This window comes from Ahaetulla prasina, chromosome 14 (genome assembly GCF_028640845.1).
Source record: "Ahaetulla prasina isolate Xishuangbanna chromosome 14, ASM2864084v1, whole genome shotgun sequence".
NCBI classification, from domain to species: Eukaryota; Metazoa; Chordata; class Lepidosauria; order Squamata; family Colubridae; genus Ahaetulla; species Ahaetulla prasina.
The window spans coordinates 10,733,397-10,753,242 of NC_080552.1; the positions used below are offsets into that span (position 1 = coordinate 10,733,397).

Sequence of the window (19,846 nt, forward strand, 5' to 3'; positions counted from 1 at the left end):
TGCTGGCCCATTCCACGGCCAAACCTTCCTAGTGGTAGTCGACGCATTTTCTAAATGGCTGGAAATCATTCTCATGAAATCCATGACAGCCGAGGCTGTAATCGCAGCCCTAAGGCACCTGTTTGCAACCCACGGGCTGCCCGACACGCTGGTATCCGATAACGGCCCGCAATTCACGGCAACACAGTTTGAGGAGTACCTGGCAGATGCGGGCATCCGGCATGCCCTCTCTGCGCCCTTCCACCCTGCGTCGAATGGCCTTGCAGAGCGTTCCGTCCGGAGCGCAAAGAGGCATTGTCAAGACTCAAGCCAGGCGACTGGCAAACAAAGATAGATTTCTTTCTGGCGTTCAGCACAGAACCCCAGCACTGCAACAGGCAGAAGCCCAGCCGAATTATTGATGGGACGGAAGCTCCGGTGCCCACTAGACCGTTTAAATCCCATTACACACCAGAGGGTTACAAGGGGAACTGGAAAAACTAGAGAAATGGACATAGGCGATCAAGTGTGGGCCCGCAACTATGGGGATGGCCCAAGTTGGCTGGCAGGGCAAATCATAAAAGCAACCGGTCCAAAATCATACTTAGTTGAGTTAAAAGACAACCGAGTATGGAGACGCCACATAGATCAGATAAGAAAACGAATAGCCGAGCAATCCGAGCTAAATGAAGCAGACCATGACCAAACATTATTTGAACCCACAGCTGACTTTAACCCGGGAGAGGCGCAAGACTTAGCTGAGTCCCCGGAGGTCCAGCGACACCATCAGGTTCCCTTTGGAAACAGCAGGGACAGCTCTGCAAGTAATCCAAGGCCGGATGGCCTAGAAAAAGAATCTGCAAGTAATCCAGGGCCGGATGGCCTAGAGAAAGAGCTGGGAGGAGCAAACAGCCCCTCCGACCAGCTCAACCCACTCCCAAGGACTGAACCGCGCAGGTCAGAAAGAATCAGGAGACGCCCAGGTTATTTGCGTGACTACGTCGAAAAATAACATGTAAATAATATGTAAATATAGGTAAAGTGTTTTCTGGGAGGGGAGGAGTGTTATGTATCTTTAAATGTTTGGGCGGGAAACAAGCACGTTGCTGATTGGTTGAAGCCGCCGGTTGAACAGTATATAAGGAGAGGTTTTTCCCCAGCCACGTTGCTGGGTTCACCCTATATTAAAGAGCTGTTGTCACTACCTTGGTCTCCAGCCTCGTTACTTCCCGAACTTAACAAGTACCATGGCTCAGATTTCAATTCCTCTTCCTTTCTTCTTAATAAAAATGACTGAAGTCCCAAAATCTCATTGTACAAGTGCATGTAGACCACAAATGCACAGTTTTCAGCGCCAAGATTATTTTAACAATATTTTAACTATGACTATCACTGAGTGTTGTATCTTATGATTCTTGATGAATGTATTTTATTTATTCTTTATGTACACTGAGAGCATATGTACCAAAGACAAATTCTTTGTGTGTCCAATCACACTTGGCCAATAAAAGAATTCTATTCTATTCTATTCTATTCTATTCTATTCTATTCTATTCTATTCTATTCTATTCTATTCTATTCTATTCTACTCTACTCTACTCTACTCTACTCTACTCTACTCTACTCTACTCTACTCTACTCTACTCTACTCCACTCCACTCCACTCCACTCCACTCCACTCCACTCCACTCCTCCTCCTGTTCTGTTCTGTTCTGTTCTGCTTTGCTCTACTCTACTCTATTCTACTCCACTCCACTCCACTCTACTCCACTCCTCCTGTTCTGTTCTGTTCTGCTCTGCTCTGCTCTGCTCTACTTCACTCCACTCCTTTGTTCTATTCTATTCTATTCTACTCTACTCTACTCTACTCTACTCTACTCCACTCCACTCCACTCCACTCCACTCCACTCCACTCCACTCCACTCCACTCCACTATTCTATTCTATTCTATTCTATTCTATTCTATTCTATTCTACTCCACTCCACTCCACTCCACTCCACTCCATTCCACTCCACTCCACTCCACTCTATTCTATATTCTATTCTATTCTATTCTATTCTATTCAACATAACGTACATATTTTTTTTAGAACTGGGTTTGTTCATCTAGGATCTTCTGCTGAAGATAATGGCATGAAGCTCTTGTAATCTTGGGGAACTATTGCAATTTGAAGAGTGATAGCCCACACAAGTCAAGACCATCATATTTAACTCCTTTGTTGGCCTGTGAATTGGTATTTGCAGTAGCATCTAGCCAGCCTGGACTAAGAAAACCAGATCTGGTCAATATTGGGAATGGAAGGTCAGCCAGAAAAATGCATGACCTTCTCTTTAGCCTGGGAATTTGAAAAAAAAACCCCACCAAGAATACCAAAGAGATCTGTTGAACCTCATTGATTTAAAACGTTCTTAGCTTTGAAATTAAGCACAGGATCCCTTCTAAATTACCGGATCTTCTAATGCAGCCATGTCCAATTTCCAGGGGTGGGCTGCTGGGGTTCGCAGGGGTTCAGGAGAACATCTAGCTAAGATTTTGTGCAGTTTGGAGAACTTCCAAATTCCACTCCTTGCTGACCCCACCCACCCACCCTGCCCCTCCCCTCTCAGGAGTCCCCATGCGGTCTGTTTTGGATACAGGTAAGTGCAGGGCGTGCGCAGAGGCTCAGGGAGGGCAAAAAACCGGCCCCATCGGAAGTTCGGGAAGGCCACAAACGGGCCCATTTCTGGCCTCCAGAGCCTGGGGAGGCTGTTTTTGCCCTCCCGGAGGCTCGAGAAAAGCCTCTGGAGCCCGGGGAGGGCAAAAATGTCCCCCCCACTGCCATGGTACAGGAGGCCGACTAGGCCACGCCCACCATGGCCACGCCAACCCAGCAACCGGGCAGAGAACCCCTTGCTAAAATTTTTGAAGCCCACCCCTGCCAACTTCCCAGACTTTTGAACAAGCCCCCCTCATTACCAACCCAGTTAAGAAGAGACTCCCCCCCTCTTTATTTGGGGAGGTGGGGGAAGAAACTAACCCCTTTCCCTCCCACTGTGCCTCTGCAAAGCTTTCCAATTTCTGGGCTGGGTGCCAACCCTCTTCCACCCCCATCCCTACCCTTCCCTAATGGAGGCACCCCTCCAGCCTCCTTGGTTGGGCTTCTCCTTCAGGTCTGACCTTTGCCAGAGACGTCAAGTCGCTGTGCATTTGAATTCACTTCCACTTTTCTCTTTCTCTTCTTCCCCCCCACCCAGCCTAACGGCCGTCGAAAACAAACATAACATGAGCTGGATGCCATGCAGCACGGGAAACCCAGCACAATGGGCACTCTGCTCATGTCGAGGAAGATTCTTCAGATAGTTAGACTCTGGAACGAGTGTCGGAAAAAAGCAACAAAGATGATTAGGGGACCAGAAGCTAAAAAACTACAAAGAACGGTTGCAGGAATTGGATTTGTGTAGCGAACGGACGTGGTGGATCAGTGGCTAAGGTGCTGAGCTTGTCAATCGAGAGGTCGGCAGTTCAGCAGTTCGAATCCCTAGTGCCGCATGATGGGGGGAGCTCCCATTATTTGCCCCAGCTTCTGCCAACATAGCAGATCGAAAGCACGTAAAAAATGCAAGTAGAAAAACAGGGACCACCTTTGGTGAGAAGGGAACAGCGTTCCGTGCGCCTTTGGCGTTGAGTCATGCCGGCCACATGACTACAGAGAAGGTTTGAACCCCTAGTGCCGCATGATGGGGTGAGTTCCTGTGATTTGTCCCAGCTTCTGCCAAACCTAGCAGTTCAAAAGCAGGTAAAAAATGCAAGTAGAAAAACAGGGACCATCTTTGGTGGGAAGGGAACAGCGTTCTGTGCGCCTTTGGCGTTGAGTCATGCCGGCCACACGACCACGGAGACATCTTCGGACAACGCTGGCTCTTCAGCTTTGAAGGAGATGAGCACCACCCCCTAGAGTCGGGAACAACTAGCACATATGTGCGAGGGGAACCTTTACCTTTAGTCAATTCCTGCAACCGTTTTTCATCATCCTTCTGCTTGGATGACCAAGTTATGCACTTCCTAAAATCCTCGGAGATGATATTTTTTGAATGGCAAACCAGAAGTGATGTCTCTCTGTTTGGAGAGGGTAGAGAGCACTGAATAGCAGAAAAAGCAGGGAAATGTTTGCATTCTTTTAAAAAATGATGGTTTTAGGAACTTGCTGAGATGGTTAAATGGACTCCCTTGATTACAAAAGTGACATGAAAGCAGTGTTCCAATATTTGAGATGCTGGCACAAAGAAGAGGCTGGGTCAACCAATTCTTCAAAGCACCAGAGAAGAAACAAGGGAAATTAATCCAGGAGAGAAGCAATCTAGAACTAAGGAGAAATTCCCTAACAGTGGGGACAATTAATCAGTGCCTTCAGAAGTTGTAAATGCTCCAACACTGGAGGTTTTTAAAGAAGAGACTGGACAGCTACTTGTCTGGAATGCTATAGGGTGTTCCGCTTGAGCAGGGGGTTGGATTAGAAGACCTCCAAGGTCCCTTCCAACTCGGTCATTCTGTTGCCTCATTGAGCCGAGTTGCTGTTTATGAGATAAGCTGCCAGCAGGGTGTTTCCCCTTCTGTTTCTTGACTGTCTCCTCTCTCTTCCATCCCTGTCCCAGCCTCTCCACCGTCTCTTGCAGCACCCAACTTTAGACAGATGTTGTGTCTCCGTCAAGGCTGCATTTTTGCTTCCAGGCAAAAGATGCGTTTTGTCTTTCGTTTTCGTTCTTGCTCCAGACTTAATATACAGAAGTACAAAGAGAAAAGGAGGAGGTTGCCTTGGCTTATATAATTTATATTTTCTCTTCCTCTATGCAGAGATTCATCCCAAGCTTCAGCAGTTGAGCATGGAGGACAATCTAGCAGGAGAACCAATTCCCCAGGATGGTCCAGACCTCAAGACCACGGGCGGCGGGCTATTCGGCTACGTGGGGATTGAAGCCGTCCTGGACCAGATGCGTATCAAGACCATGAAAACCGGGTTTGAATTCAACATCATGGTTGTAGGTGAGTGTGAATATCTCTCCCTCTCCCTCTCCCTCTCCCTCTCTCTCTCTGTCTCTGTCTCTCTCTGTCTCTCTCTGTCGCTCTCTCTCTCACTCTCTGTCTCTCTGTCTGTCTCTGTCTGTCTGTCTCTCTCTCACACACACTCTTTCTCTGTCTGTCTGTCTCTCTTTCTCTCTCTGTCTTTGTCTGTGTCTCTGTCTGTCTCTCTCTGTCTTTCCTCTCCGTCTCTCTCTCTCTCTCTCAGGAGCTTTCAGATCTACAGAGATTCCATCTGGGCAGGTTATTGTAAATCAGTAAAACCATTTTCCTAAATGTTCCACGAAACACTGAGCATCCAATTCCAGGCATCAAAATTCAGATCAATAGTTGGGTCAGGTTTTTCTTTCTTTCCCAAAAAGTGCTTGTTTAAAGGCAGCTGGATCAGTGGTGAAATGTAAAATTTGTTCCTCCTGTTCTGTGGGCGTGGCTTGGTGGGGTGGTAATGTGACTGGGTGGGCATGGCCAACTTTTTTTTTTTTAACTTTTAAAAGCATTTTTTTCTACAACCTCTTCGGTGGAAGAAACGTGCCTAAATAGGATGGCATAGTCCACCCACAAAGTCCATTACCGGTTTGGGCAAACCGGTCCGAACTGGCAGAATATTTATTTATTTATTTACTTACTTACTTACTTACTTATTTATTTATCAACAAGTACAAGGAAACAAGTAACAGTATAAACATGGACATGGACACATGAAAAGAAAAATTGTACAAAAAAAGGAGATAAATAGGCAAAACATAGCCATGAACACATAAAATGATTACATATAAATGGGTACAGTAGGACAGGGATGGTAGGCACACTGGTGTGCTTATGCACGCCCCCTTAGGGACCTCTTAAGAAACATGAAAGGTCCATGGTAGACAGTTTTTTGTTTTCTTTTTACATTTATATCCCGCCCTTCTCCGAAGACTCAGGGCGGCTTACACTATGTTAGCAATAGTCTTCATTCTATTTGTATATTTATATACAAAGTCAACTTATTGCCCCCCAACAATCTGGGTCCTCATTTTACCTACCTTATAAAGGATGGAAGGCTGAGTCAACCTTGGGCCTGGTGGGACTAGAACCTGCAGTAATTGCAGGCTGCTGCTGTTAATAACAGACTGCATTAGCAGCCTGAGCCACAGAGGCCCTTTAGTTTAAAGTGAAAGGTGCGGGGATTAGAGAAACTTACAACAGGATCAGGTAGATTGTTACAGACATTTACTACTCTATTGCAGAAGTCATATTTCCTAGAATTAAGATTAGAGCGAATTACATTGAGTTTAAATCTATTGATGGCCCTTGTATTATTACGGCTGAAATTAAAGTACTCATTTACAAGTAGGACGTTCTGGTAAATAGTCTTATGAACTAAGCATAGGTCGGAACCTGGATGACGTAGTTGGAGGCTGTCTAGACCTAAAATTTCAAGCCTGGTGGTATAGTGAATTTTATAGCAGAAGATTTAAGAACTCTTCTAGTAAAATATGTCTGGACCCACCCTATGTATTGATGTCTGAAATACAGACACTGCCTCTACCTCTAGTGTCATTGTAACTTCAAACAGTCACTGGACAAACTGTTGTAAGTCAATGACTACTTGTACATCTTGAGAAATACATCCACCAAGGCAAATTGCAACCGTGCATGCCATTTGTTGTAATTCATGGGCGAGAATATCTGGCAATAAATTGCAGGTACCTCCTAACGGATGGAACGCAGGTCATTGGGTGGCCTTGCAAGGTGATATCATTAGCCGAAAACGTTGCCTGGGCATAAGTACACAAATGTTGTGTTGGGCGTTCTCTAAACTCTTTTCTGACTGACTTAAAACGCGTTATCTGAAACCCTAAATTGAGCAAAGCTCAGATAAGCATCAGAATTCAACATCTCCTGACAAGCCACGGGGTAAAGAAAAGGATGGCTTGGCACGTAGAAGCGATAAATGGTAAAGAGCTTAAATTGAGGGGGGTGGGGAAGTAATCTAGATCGGTGTGAGGTACCAGCTGTACGCTGATGACACCCAGCTGTACTTTTCCACACCGGACCACCCCAGCGAAGCTATCGAGGTGCTGTCCCAGTGTCTGGAAGCCGTACGGGTCTGGATGGGGAGAAACAGGCTCAAGCTCAATCCCTCCAAGACGGAGTGGCTGTGGATGCCGGCATCCCGGTACAGTCAGCTGCAGCCTCGGCTGACTGTTGGGGGCAAGTCATTGGCCCCAATGGAGAGGGTACGCAACTTGGGTGTTCTCCTGGATGGACGGCTGTCTTTCGAAGACCATCTGACGGCCGTCTCCAGGAGAGCTTTTTACCAGGTCCGCCTGGTCCGCCAGTTGCGCCCCTTTCTAGACCGGGATGCCTTATGCACGGTCACTCATGCTCTCGTGACATCTCGTCTGGACTACTGCAATGCTCTCTACATGGGGCTCCCCTTGAGGAGCACCCGGAGACTCCAGGTAGTTCAGAATGCGGCTGCGCGGGTGATAGAGGGAGCCCCTCGTGGCTCCCATGTGACACCTCTCCTGCGCAGACTGCACTGGCTGCCTGTGGTTTTCCGGGTGCGCTTCAAGGTTTTGGTAATGATCTTTAAAGCGCTCCATGGCATAGGGCCAGGTTACTTACGGGACCGTCTACTGCCATCGAATGCCTCCCACTGACCCGTGCGCTCCCACAGGGAGGGACTCCTCAGGGTGCCGTCAGCTAGGCAGTGCCGACTGGCGACGCCCAGCGGAAGGGCCTTTTCTGTGGGGGCTCCCACCCTCTGGAACGAGCTTCCCCCAGGACTTCGTCAACTTCCTGACCTTCGGACCTTCCGCCGCGAGCTTAAGACACATCTATTTATCTGCGCAGGACTGGACTAGATTTTTAAATTTTAATTGTTTAAATTTTAGATTTGGTTTTAACTTGGGGTTTTATTATTTATGTCTATTTTAAATATTCGGCCTATTTAATAAGTTTTTTAGATTAATGTTTTACTGTGTATATTTATGTTGTTTTTAGATGGCTGTACACCGCCCTGAGTCCCTAGGGAGATAGGGCGGTATAAAAATATGAATAAATAAATAAATAAATAAATAATAGAAAAAGCTGAGATGTTGCACGCCGGAGACAAAATAACAAGGAAGGACACAGCGGATCTGAAAGTCGCGTCTTTTTGAATGGGGCTCTGGGAAGTGAAAGTCTAGAACAGAGGTGTCAAACTTGATTTCATTGAGGTCCCCATCAGGGCTGTGTTTGACCGTGAGGGTGGGTGGGTGGGGGTGTAGCCAGGGTGGGCGTGGCCAGCTCGACCTCACTCATGGCGCTCTGCCAGTGAAAATGGGTTCCCGAGCTCTATTTTTGGCTGCGACAGCATCCTGCAACCCTCTGCCAGTGAAAATGGAGCTTGGGAGGGTCACCTGCGACACTCCTGAGCTCTGTTTTTGCTGGCAGGGGCACCGCGGGCCAGTTCTTTGCTGCTTCCAGGGTGGCACCGTGGGCAAGATCTAAGCACCCTGCGGGCCAATTTCAGGTCCCAAGGCCAATGGTGAAATCCAAGTTTTTTTACTACCACTTTTGTGGCCATGTCTTGGTGGGCGTGTTTTGGTGGGTGTGGCAGAGGGAAGGATACTGCAAAATCTCCATTCCCTCCCCACTCCTGGGGGAAGGATACTGCAAAATCTCCATTCCCTCCCCACTCCAGGGGGAAGGATACTGCAAAATCTCCATTCCCTCCCCACTCCAGGAGAAGGATACTGTAAAATCTCCATTCCCTTTCCACTCCAGGAGAAGGATACTGTAAAATCTCCATTCCCTTTCCACTCCAGGGGAAGGATACTGCAAAATCTCCATTCCCTTTCCACTCCAGGGGAAGGATACTGCAAAATCTCCATTCCCTTTCCACTCCAGGGGAAGGATATTGCAAAACCTCCATTCCCTCCCACTCCAGGGGAAAGATACTGCAAAATCCCCATTCCCTTCCCACTCCTGGGGGAAGGATACTGCAAAATCCCCATTCCCTTCCCACTCCTGGGGGAAGGATACTGCAAAATCCCATTCCTCCCACTCCAGGGGAAAGATACTGCAAAATCCCCATTCCCTTCCCACTCCTGGGGGAAGGATACTGCAAAATCCCATTCCTCCCACTCCAGGGGAAAGATATTGCAAAATCTCCATTCCCTCCCCACTCTGTGGCCAGCCAGAGGTGGTATTTGCCGGTTCTCCGAACTACTCAAAATTTCCACTACCGGTTCTCCAGAACCTGTCAGAACCTGCTGGATTTCACCCCTGCCCCAGGCCTTGAGGTTGACACCCCTGGTTCTAGAGCCAGGTAGTCTTTGACTTACGACCACAATTGAGCCCAAAGTTTATGTTGCTAAGTGAAACAATTGTTAGGTGAGTTTTGCCCCATTTTTCCTAACGCATTTGTTAAGTGAATCCCTGCGATTGTTAAAGGAGTAATACAGTTGGAAAGTGAATCTAGTTTCCCCACTGAATTTGCCTGTCAGAAGGTCGCAAAAGGGGACCATGTGACCCTGGGACAGCGCAACCGTCTTAAATATGAGTCAGTTGCACTACTGCAGCAGCCACTGTGGGAACAGAAAGCCAAAGGAGATAGTCCTTTCATCTGGCCCAGCAGAATATCTTTCCCATTGGGAAAAATGTGGCCCTTCGTAGCCTTCCCTCTATGGAAAATGCCGTAAGATCGAAGCTCTGTTCAGTTCTGGCCGAAGCCAGTCTGCGATTAATTCAGCCACAAGACAGTGATCTCATCGAGCACGGACGGCCCTGGACAAGCCAAGCATCGTCCCCCTCTTTACGTTTGAGGGGGTTTCTGGCCTTTTGTTTAAAGAACTGATAGGCCTTATAAATATTTATAGGAGGGTTCGGTCGGAATAAGGGGATTTCAACACACACACACACACAAACGCGAGATGCTCATCAAGAACGAGATCAAAAGCCAACTGATAAAAAGCAGAAAGGAAAACATGGGAAAGGAACATAAGACTGTATGACCTTCAGTTTGGGCATCTGGTTCCCACACCCTGACTTTACAGTCTTCCACATTTTGCATAGCCAGAACTTGGCCCTTTTTCAGCAGAGAGATTCCTTCTCTTCACACATATGTTTGTTTTAGGAAAACATGAGCATTTCTACAGTGCCTTCATCCCAGGGGTGAAATGCTCCCAGTTCGGACCGGATCATCCGATCCGGTAGCGATGGTGGCGGGTGGTTCGGAGAACCGTTAGCAAAAATCCCTGCCCACCTCCCCATGTCCAGCTGAGCCGCGTGATCATCAGAGGTTTTTATTTTTTTACTTTTAAAAAATGCTTTTAAAAGTGAAAAAAAAAGCCTCTGATGATCGCGTGGCTCAGCTGGGATCGTCAGAACCCTTTAAAAGCATTTTTTCTACAACCTCTTTGGCCGAAGGGGTTGTAAAAAAAAAAGGTTTTAAAGGCTCCTCTGGCGATCCCAGCTGAGTTGCCTGATCGCCAGAACCTTCTAAAAGCATTTTTTTACAACTTCTTCGGCTGAAGAAGTTGTAGATAAAATGCTTTTAAAAGTAAAAAAAAAAAATTGGCCATGTCCACCTAGTCACATTACCCACCACCACCACCAAGCCACGCCCACAGAAACGGCAGTAACAAATTTTGCATTTCATCCCTGCTTCACCCCCAAATAACCCAAAGAGATTCCCCCCTCTCCCCCAAAAGCTGGAAAGATTGGTCTTCTCTCCTCCCCTCCTGTCACCCTTGGTCAGGTATCTGTGAGAACCTTAAGTAGCAGGGGCGGGCTGCTGGGAGTTCGCAGCAGGGGTAAAATGCTACCAGATCGGACTAGTTTGGCCGAACCCGTAGCAATGGCAGCGGGTGGTTCAGAGAATCGGTAGTGACAGCTGCGTGAGGCTCCACCCACCTGCCCGGCACACACACACACATACCTGTGTTTCTGCAAAAATAAGACCCTGTCGTATATTTTTTTGAACCCTGAAATAAGCGTTTGGCCTTATTTTCGGGGAGGTCTTATTATTTTGGGGCGTATGGAGCAAGATGGGGCTCCTCTTGCCATCTTACCTGATTTCCAGCTCTGCATTTAAATATTTTCAGGGAGGGTTTATTTTCGGGGGGGACGCTTATTTTAACGCATGCGCTCAAAAGTCTTATTGGGCTTATTATCAGGGGATGTCTTATTTTTGGGGAAACAGGGTATATAACAGGGAGGAAATGCTACCGGTTCAGACCGGTTTGGCCGAACCAGTAGCGATGGTGGCGGGTGGTTCGGAGAACCGATAGCAACGGCAGCACGAGGCTCTTCCCACCTGCCCGGTCGTCATTACTTCCTGGTTTTAACCAGGAAGTAACCTGTTTTTTACCCTCTGCGCATGTGCAGAAGAGTTCGCGCATGCACAGAGGGTCCACTTGTGCGAGCGGAGCGACCGCGCCTGCATTACACGTGCACTTCCAAACTGATAGATTTGACCTCAGGTTCACAACGGTTTGGGAGAAACTCTAGCTAAGATTCTGTGCAATTTGGAGAACTCCCAAATCCCTTGGCTGGCCCTGCCCCGCTTGCCCCACCCCTCCCAGGAGTCCCCATGTGGCCCGTTTTGGATGCAGATTAGTGCAGGGCACGCGCAGAGGCTCGAGGAGGGCGTAAAATGGGCTTACCGGAAGATCGGGAAGAGGGCCTTTGGAGCCTTGGGAGGCTGTTTTCATCCTCCCGGAGGCTTAAGTAAAATCTCTGGACCCCGAAGTGTGCCAAATGCCCCCTCTCCCACCGTGGTGCAGGAGGCCGACTTGGCCATGCCCACTATGGCCATACCCACTCAGCAACCAGGCAGAAAACCCCTTGCTAAAATTTTTGAAGCCCACCCCTGCTACGTAGCCTAAAAAAAAGAAATAATTCGGAAAAGTATAGCTCCAAGAACTGGAAGGTTGCTCAGTTAGGGTGAATCAAATGGCTTTCTCTCCCCCCAACTCCCACCCCCAGCTAATTCTCCCAGACTGGGTCCTTGACTTTCCCCATCTGTCTGGAGAACAGAAAGTATGACTTGAGGTTTTCAGCCAAGCAACGGCCCCTCCTCCTCAGAGAAGAAGTTAATTGTGAGCTATCGTTTCCCCATGCAAGGGAGAACATCTGCCTTGAATTAGAGTTCCTAGTTTCCTGTTTGCTTTGGGGGTAGATTAGACTTGATGGCTTCCACTCAAGGTCCTTCCATCTGGGGTGGCCTGGTTGTCCCACTTTTCAAAGCACAGTTCACTTGGGACCATCACTTCCAGAGTTAGCTGAAGAGTTCATTGCCAAGGAGGGCCAACTCAAGAGGAAAAAATTGCCAAGAGATCTTGAGCTTAGCAAGAGGGCTATTGACAGCCTGAAATGGGTTTATTTATTTTATTGACCTTGAGAAGATGGGGTGAGAAAATGTTGCCTAGGGCAGTGGTCACCAACTGGTGGTCCATGGACCACTGGTGGTCCGCAAGAAAATTTTGGTGGTCCACAGAAAAATTATTTGCATTTTTTATATTGCACTAAATCAGGGGTCCTCAAACTATGGCCCCTGGTATGGATACGTGCAGAGAGCATTTGTGTTGCTGCAGAGAGTCTCCCCCTTTGGGGTCTTTTTGTGAGGGTTGGAGGGGGGCAGAAATTCCAACTTGGGGTCTGCTTCGACCTCCTGGTGCAGGGCTTTGGGTGAAGGCTGGAGGGAGTGCCGCTGGTGGCGAAGCGCCAGAGGGCCTTGTTCCAGTGGGACTGCATCATGGCCTGGAACTGGCTGACCATCTCAGCCCACTGAGCCTCCAGGCGCCGGTACCTGTCCTCGCACTCCCACAGGTCTTCCCTCTGCTTGGAAAGCCTATGCTCATAGTCCTCAGTGAGGTGCTTCTGCTGAGCCTCCTTCTCAGTCTGATTCAATTTGAACTGAGCTGTTTTGCCAACTCTTTCTCATGGTGGCTGCTTAGCTCCAACAACTGCTTCCTATTGGGGCCCTAAGGAGCCCGGGCAGGCAGGCAAGGAGTAGCTGGGAGTGGAGGGGCAAGTAGAGGCCGACGAGGCGCCCCTCGACACAAGTGACATCGAGTTGGCCACGCTCACCCAGTCACTGGACCACCTAGCCACGCCCACCCAGCCAGTCATTAAGCAGATCATATTAGTGGTCTGCAGGATTTTAAATTATGAATTTAGTGGTCCCTGAGGTCCGAAAGGTTGGTGAACCCTGGACTAAAAGACCTCCAAAATCCATTCCAGCTCTATTCGGATTGAAAGAACTCCAGAAGGAGCCCTCCCTAGTTCCTTAGCCTGTTAAAAGAATAACTTTGTTGTTACTTTGAACATACACTGATCAGCATACATTAACATGAAATTTCATTTCATACAGACACTGGAGGATTTATACAGTACTTTCAAGGTTTCAGTAAAGGTGAAGATAAAGGCTTCCCTGTCCAGTCCTGTCCTACTTTAGGGCACAGTGCTTATCTCCATTTCAGCCAGCATTGTCCAAAGACATTTTCTGTGGTCATGAGGGCCAGCGTGGCTATACGCCAAAGGTGCACAGAAAGCCGTTATCTTCCCACCAAAGTGGTACCTATTTATCTACTCACAGTTGCATGCTTTCGAACTACTTGATGCAAGGGTGGGCTGTTGGGTGTTCGCAGGGGTTCGGGGGAACCTCTAGCTAAAATTCTGTGCAGTTCGGAGAACCCCCACATCCCACTCCCACCTGGCCCCGCCCACCCTGCCCCACCCCTTCCAGGACACCCCACGGGGCCTGTTTTGGATGCAGGTAGGGTGTGTGCAGAGGTTCGGGGAGGGCAAAAAACAGGCGTACTGGAAGTTCGGGCACGTTCTGGCCTCCAGAGGGCCTCTGGAGCCTGGGGAGGCTGTTTTCACCCTCCCAGAGGGTCAAGGAAAGCCTCCAGAGCCCAGGGTGGGCAAAAACACGCCCCCGTCTCCCCCACCGGGGTGCAGGAGGCCAACTAAGCCACGCCCACCCAGCAACCAGACAGAGAATCTCTTGCTAAAAATTTTAAAGCCCACTCCTGACTAGATGGGCAGGAGCTAGAGCAAGTAACAGGAACTCACCCTATTGTGAAGCACTCGGGTCTCGAACCCAGGCTGTCAGCTTTCCAACTGACAAGTCCAACATCTTCAACTGCTGAGCCATTGCACACACACACACACACACACACACACACACACACACACACACACACCCTCTGCCCCGGCTGCCTTCAAAGTTGCAAGGTTCTGTTAATGTATCCATAACACTAAATAGTGTTAGCCCATCTGATTGTGCTCTGATTTACCTTTGGGTGATGTATTCTTGCTTGGGGGCTGCTGTGCCTTTCTGCCAAGCACCATTCCCAGTTCCTGAGGATGAGCTGCCTACCTGTTTATCGGTTGGCCTTTTGTAACAGCGTGTGAAAAAGCCCTTGAGGGATGGGCTGAGGAACCCTCCCTAGCTTCTCAGGTGGTTAAGGACGGCCCTATATCATTTCAGACAAGTGGTAGTCCAATCTCTCCTTAAAACTATCCAATGATGGAATGCCCACAACTTCTGGAGGCAAGTTGTTCCATTGATTAAATGTTCTCACTGCCAGGAAATCCCTCCTTAGTTCTAGGTTGCTTCTCTCCTTGGTTAGTTTCCACCCATTGTTTCTTGTCCTGTCTTCAGGGGCTTTGGAGAAGAGCTTGAAATCTTCCAGTTCTCAATAAGGCATTAACAATCGTGCCAAATCTGGCAGTTTACTAAGGCTGCACAATGCCTTCCAGAAAAGGGGCTTAGCAGGACATATTAGCACAACTAAATTGCTCTCCTTCAAACCATATTTCTTGGAAGCCTGACAGTTGTTTTGAAGGCTGTGCTTTGGTGCCAGATACAGCAATCAGTCTCACCTCTCCAGAAAGTTAACCCTGGATTCAGGACTTTTGCTTCCAGCAGAAGCTCAAGACCAAAGCATGGCCCGTCAGAAACCAAAACTTTTGGGATTTCATGAGGCCACCTCAGCTTCTGCTTCTCTTCATATCCGCTTTGACCATTGGCAATTGAGAACAGCATTTCTCAACCTCGGCAACTTTCAAAGGTGTGGCCTTCAGCTCCAGAATTTCCCAGTCAACCTGGTGGCTTCAGTTGAATTCTTGAGTTGAAGTCCACATATCTTAAAGAGTTGCCAAGAAACAAGGGATGGAAACAATGGAGCGAACTAAAGAGACATTCCCTAGCAGTCCGGACAATTAACCAGTGGAACAGCCTGCCTCCAGAAGTTGTAGGTGCTCCATCAGTGGAGGCTTTTAAGAAGAGACTGGAAAAGTCACTTGTCTGGAATGGTATAGGGCTGTGATGGCAAACCTGTGGCACATGCGCCACAGGTGGCACGCAGTGCCCTCTCTGTGGGCACACAAGCCATCGGCCCAGTTCAGCCTCGCCGCACATGCGCGCACGCCTCCTGATGGCCAGCTAGTCTTTGGGTCTCTGCCACACATGCGTGGGAGCGGGGCACATGGGAGGGGCCACACATGCATGGGTGGGGTGGGGTAGGGTGCATGCACAGGCCCATGTGCGCATGGATTTTTTGGGCACGCGCGTGCTTTGGGCACCACTTAGCCATCACTGGTACAGGTTTTTCTGCTTAAGCAGGGGTGTTGGGCCAGAAAACCTCCGATGTCCATTCCAGTAGTGAAATCCAAATTATTTTACTACCGGTTCTGTGGGCGTGGCTTGGTGGGCGTGGCAGGGGAAGGATACTGCAAAATCCCCATTCCCACCCCACTCCAGGGGAAGGATATTGCAAAATCTCCATTCCCACTGCACTCTGGGGCCAGTCAGAGGTGGTAATTGCCGGTTCTCTGAACTACTCAAAATTTTCACTACCGGTTCTTCAGAACCCGTAAGAACCTGCTGGATTTCACCCCTGGTCCATTCCAACTCTTGTTATTCAATTATTCTGGAGAATTCTAGAAGAAAGGAGTAGGGAGGAAGGAGGAGAGGATGTAGATAAGAGAAGGGGAGGATGGTCGTGGAAAGTAGAAGAAGGTAGAGAAGGGAAGAGAGTTAAAGGAAGAGGGTGGTGACCGGGCAGGTCCGATTAATTGTATATGATGGTACACTAAATATGTTATTGGATATGAATGTTAAAATAAAATTTTTTTAATAAAAAAATTATTCTGGAGAATTCTGAGTTGAAGGGCACATATCTAACGACTTGCCAAGAAGTTGAGAAACACTGCTCCAGATGTTCCATCTTTGCTGGTTGCCTGAAGATTCTCCAGAAAAATGTAAAACCCTAGGCGCTGGAAAAGAAGCTGACCCTGAATTTGAGATGACTTTCCTTCTCCCCCCTAAGAAAACACACCACCCTCCCTTTTCCATTACTGTATACTCCTAAAAAGTTAGCCACCGCTTTCTAATTATCCCAGTTATCCAAGGAGAAAATCTAATCCTCCTCCGTTCAGCTAAAGGTTGGAATTGTACCTTCTTCCAACCCACGAGGACTGTTTTCCAGACCCTGCGTGTCCTTTCCCCTCTATTTTCCTGCTTTCCTGCCCTGGTTTTGCTACGGAAGTGTGTGTGTGTGGGGGGGTGGCCATTCTAGTGGCTTGCCCCAAGCCCCCTTCCTGGGGTGCTGCATTGACCAATAGCAGACAAGGAGTGGAAAGGCAGGAAGATATCCCAGCTGTGGTTCCTTTGACCCTTGAACATCTGGTTGCGCACATCTGGTTTTGATCGTGCCTGGGAATCTCTTCTCTCCCTCCCATGTGGAGAGGGTTTGACTTTGTCGAACTTGAAAGGGGTGTTCGTGTGTGTTTGTGTGTGTGTGTGTGTGTGTTTGGGGAGAGAGGGAGGGAGAAGATCAGAAATGCTTTGGGCAGGGAGGAAAAAAAGCCCCCGCAAACCAGATAAGATCTCTCTAACCAGATGTGAGATAAACAAGCAAGAAACAAAAGGAAACTCTGAAGGATTTGGGGTTAAGAGTTGGATTAAGAAGACTGTTCCATCTCATGGGTCTTAGATAATGACAGCTTTGGGCAGCAGCTGTATTTCCCATCTTCGTGTGTCCCCCACCCTCCCAAATACAGGCAGCACATTTATCCAGATAAAATGAATTATTTGGGATGAGTGAGAGGTCTGCCGTCTCCGGAGAACCTCTGTGTCCCATCTCAGGTTGACTAATGGAGATTACGTTTGACCGTGTGCTTATTCCAGTGCCTGGAGAGATTAGGAGGAAATAATACGTTAATAATAAAGGTGTAATAATGTGTTGGGTACTTGACACATGTAACACGACTGCTTTGTGAGCTGTATTGGTTGCCAGTATGTTTCCAGGTGCAATTCAAGATGCTGGTTGATGAGTTGAGTAGAGTTGAGTAGAGTAGAGTAGAGTATATTGGTAGATGATGGATGGATGGATAGATAGATAGATGTATGACTGTAACTTTGTTTCTTGTATCCTTACAATTTATATTGATATTGATTGTTTCCTGATTGCTTATTTGTACCCTATGACTATCATTAAGTATTGTACCTTATGATTCTTGATGAACGTATCTTTTCTTTTATGTACACAGAGAGCATATGCACCAAAGACAAATTCCCTGTGTGTCCAATCACACCTGGCCAATAAAAAACTCTATTCTATTCTATTCTATTCTGTTCTGTTCTGTTCTATTCTATTCTGTTCTGTTCTGTTCTGTTCTATGATAGATAGATGATATAGATGATGGATGGATAGATAGATAGATAGATAGATAGATAGATAGATAGATAGATAGATAGATAGATAGATAGATAGATACTGTGGATGGATGGATGGATGGATGGATGGATGGATGGATGGATGGATGGATGGATGGATGGAAGGATGGAAGGAAAGAGAGAGAGAGACAGAGAGAGAGAGAGGGAGATATGGGAAATACAGTACAAGAAACTCAGATAGCCCATTCCTTTAATGAATCAAGAACTATAATGTGCACCGATCCATATACATAAGCAAATGTCAACATGAAGAGTGTTTGAGATTTTCTTTTGTTTGTTTGTTTGTCATTTCCTCTCCTCGCCCATCCCAATATGCTCTAGCTCTTGTGCTTCTGTGCAGCCCAAACATTCTTTTTATTTTAATTTATCAGAACTTTTCCTTCACCCCTTTGCTTCTGCAAGAGAATGTAGAATCTCCCTTCTATCCAAACCTAGTTGGGAGGCCTCCAGCGACTACATCTTGACCAGCTGAGGCCAAAGGTGAGAAGGTCCTATGCCCTGGAGGAGAAAGATCTAAGAGATGCAAGAAAGGAGCCAGTGTTTTATTAGAAACCATCTTCTTTTTTTTTAGCCTGCCACGGCCAACGGTTTGCTGTCAGTCAGAAGGAGAAGTGGCTTTGATGAGGACCTTCTCTGCCTGACAGCTCTGTGTCTAGAAGACCCCAGTGGGCCATCGGGGTTCATGGATGGAAAAATTGCAAGGAGCTCCAGGCTTTCTTTCATTAAAAGAGCAGTCGTTCTCATTTTGACTTGACTTATCCTACAGTTCTACCCCTTGAAGATATTCTAGGTCAGGGGTCTCCCTTGGCAATTTTAAGACTTAAGACTTGTGGACTTCAACTCCCAGAATTCCTCAGCCAGCTTTGCTGTTCTAGGTGGTCTCCCAAGTCCAATCAAGCGATCTCCTATAAAGCAATTGAATAAAACCATTTTATGCAGGGGTGAAATGCTCCTGGTTCAGACCGGATTGGGCGAGCCGGTAGCGATTGTGGCAGGTGGTTTGGAGAACCAGTAGCGATGGCGGCGTGAGGCTCCGCCCACCTGCCCGGGTGTCGTTACTTCCTGTTTTTAAAAGGTTTAAAAAAGGCTTTGACGATCATGTGCCACAGCTGTGATCGTCAGAGTCTTTTTTTTTTAACCTTTTAAAAGCATTTTTTTACAACCTATTGCCCGAACCACCTGCCACAATCGCTACTGGATCACCCGATCCGGTCTGAACCGGGAGCATTTCACCCCTGCATAAAATGGTTTTACTGGGGTGGGGAGAGTCAGTTTTTGCTCCCAGCAGGCTTCCCTGGCTTCCCTGAAGCCTGCTAGGCAAAAAACGGGGGGGTTCATTTTTGAGAGAGAGAGAGAGAGGGAGGGAGGGAGGGAGGGAGGGAAGGAGGAAGGAAAGAAAGAAAAAAAGGAGAGGAAGGAAGGGCTACAAACCTGGCACTAGACCCAGCTTCAGAGGATAATCCAGGGCTGGAAGGGACCTGGGGGTCATCTAGTCCAACCCTGCTCCAGCAGGACATCGTTAGTGAGTTTCTGTCTTTTGATTCCCCAGTCACATGGTTACATAGCCACGCCCACCCAGTCACATGACCCCGCCCCCAAGCCACACCCACATAACTGGTAGGAAAGAAATTTAGATTTCACCACTGATTTTATGTATTAATGAAGCCATTAATTGCAAATTATAGCTGTGTGTGTGTGTGTGCGCGCGTGTGTATTTGTCTGAAATTGTATAGGTTTTTCTGCCTAATCAAGGGGTTGGATTAGAAAACCTCCAAGGTCCCTTCCAACTTTGTTATTCTTTTCTATATACATATATACATACATGGGAGGGCTTCAAAAATTTTAGCAAGGGGTTTCTCTGCCAGGTTGCTGTGTGGGCGTGGCCATGGTGGGTGTGTGGCCTAGTTGGTCTCCTGCACCACGGCGGGGTGTGGGGCATTTTTGCCCTCCCCGGGCTCCAGAGGCTTTCCTTGAGCCTCCAGGAGGGTTAAAACGGCCTCCCCAGGCTCTGAAGAACTTCCGGTAAGCCCATTTTTCGCCCTCCCCGAGCCTCTGCGGGCGCCATGCACTTACCTGCATCCAAAACAGGC

The 19,846-nt window shown here is 47.9% G+C and overlaps 1 protein-coding gene across 4 annotated transcripts in view; it reads left to right on the forward strand.

Annotated features, from left to right (window-relative positions):
- The window catches only part of SEPTIN12 (septin 12), a 113,957-nt gene that overhangs the window by 67,927 nt on the left and 26,184 nt on the right, over positions 1-19,846 (forward strand). For all 4 annotated transcript variants that reach the window (XM_058157573.1, XM_058157572.1, XM_058157574.1 and 1 more), the window contains one exon: positions 4,811-4,999. In XM_058157573.1, the coding sequence (XP_058013556.1) occupies positions 4,811-4,999 (189 nt within the window). The remainder of the gene's footprint in view (positions 1-4,810; positions 5,000-19,846) is intronic.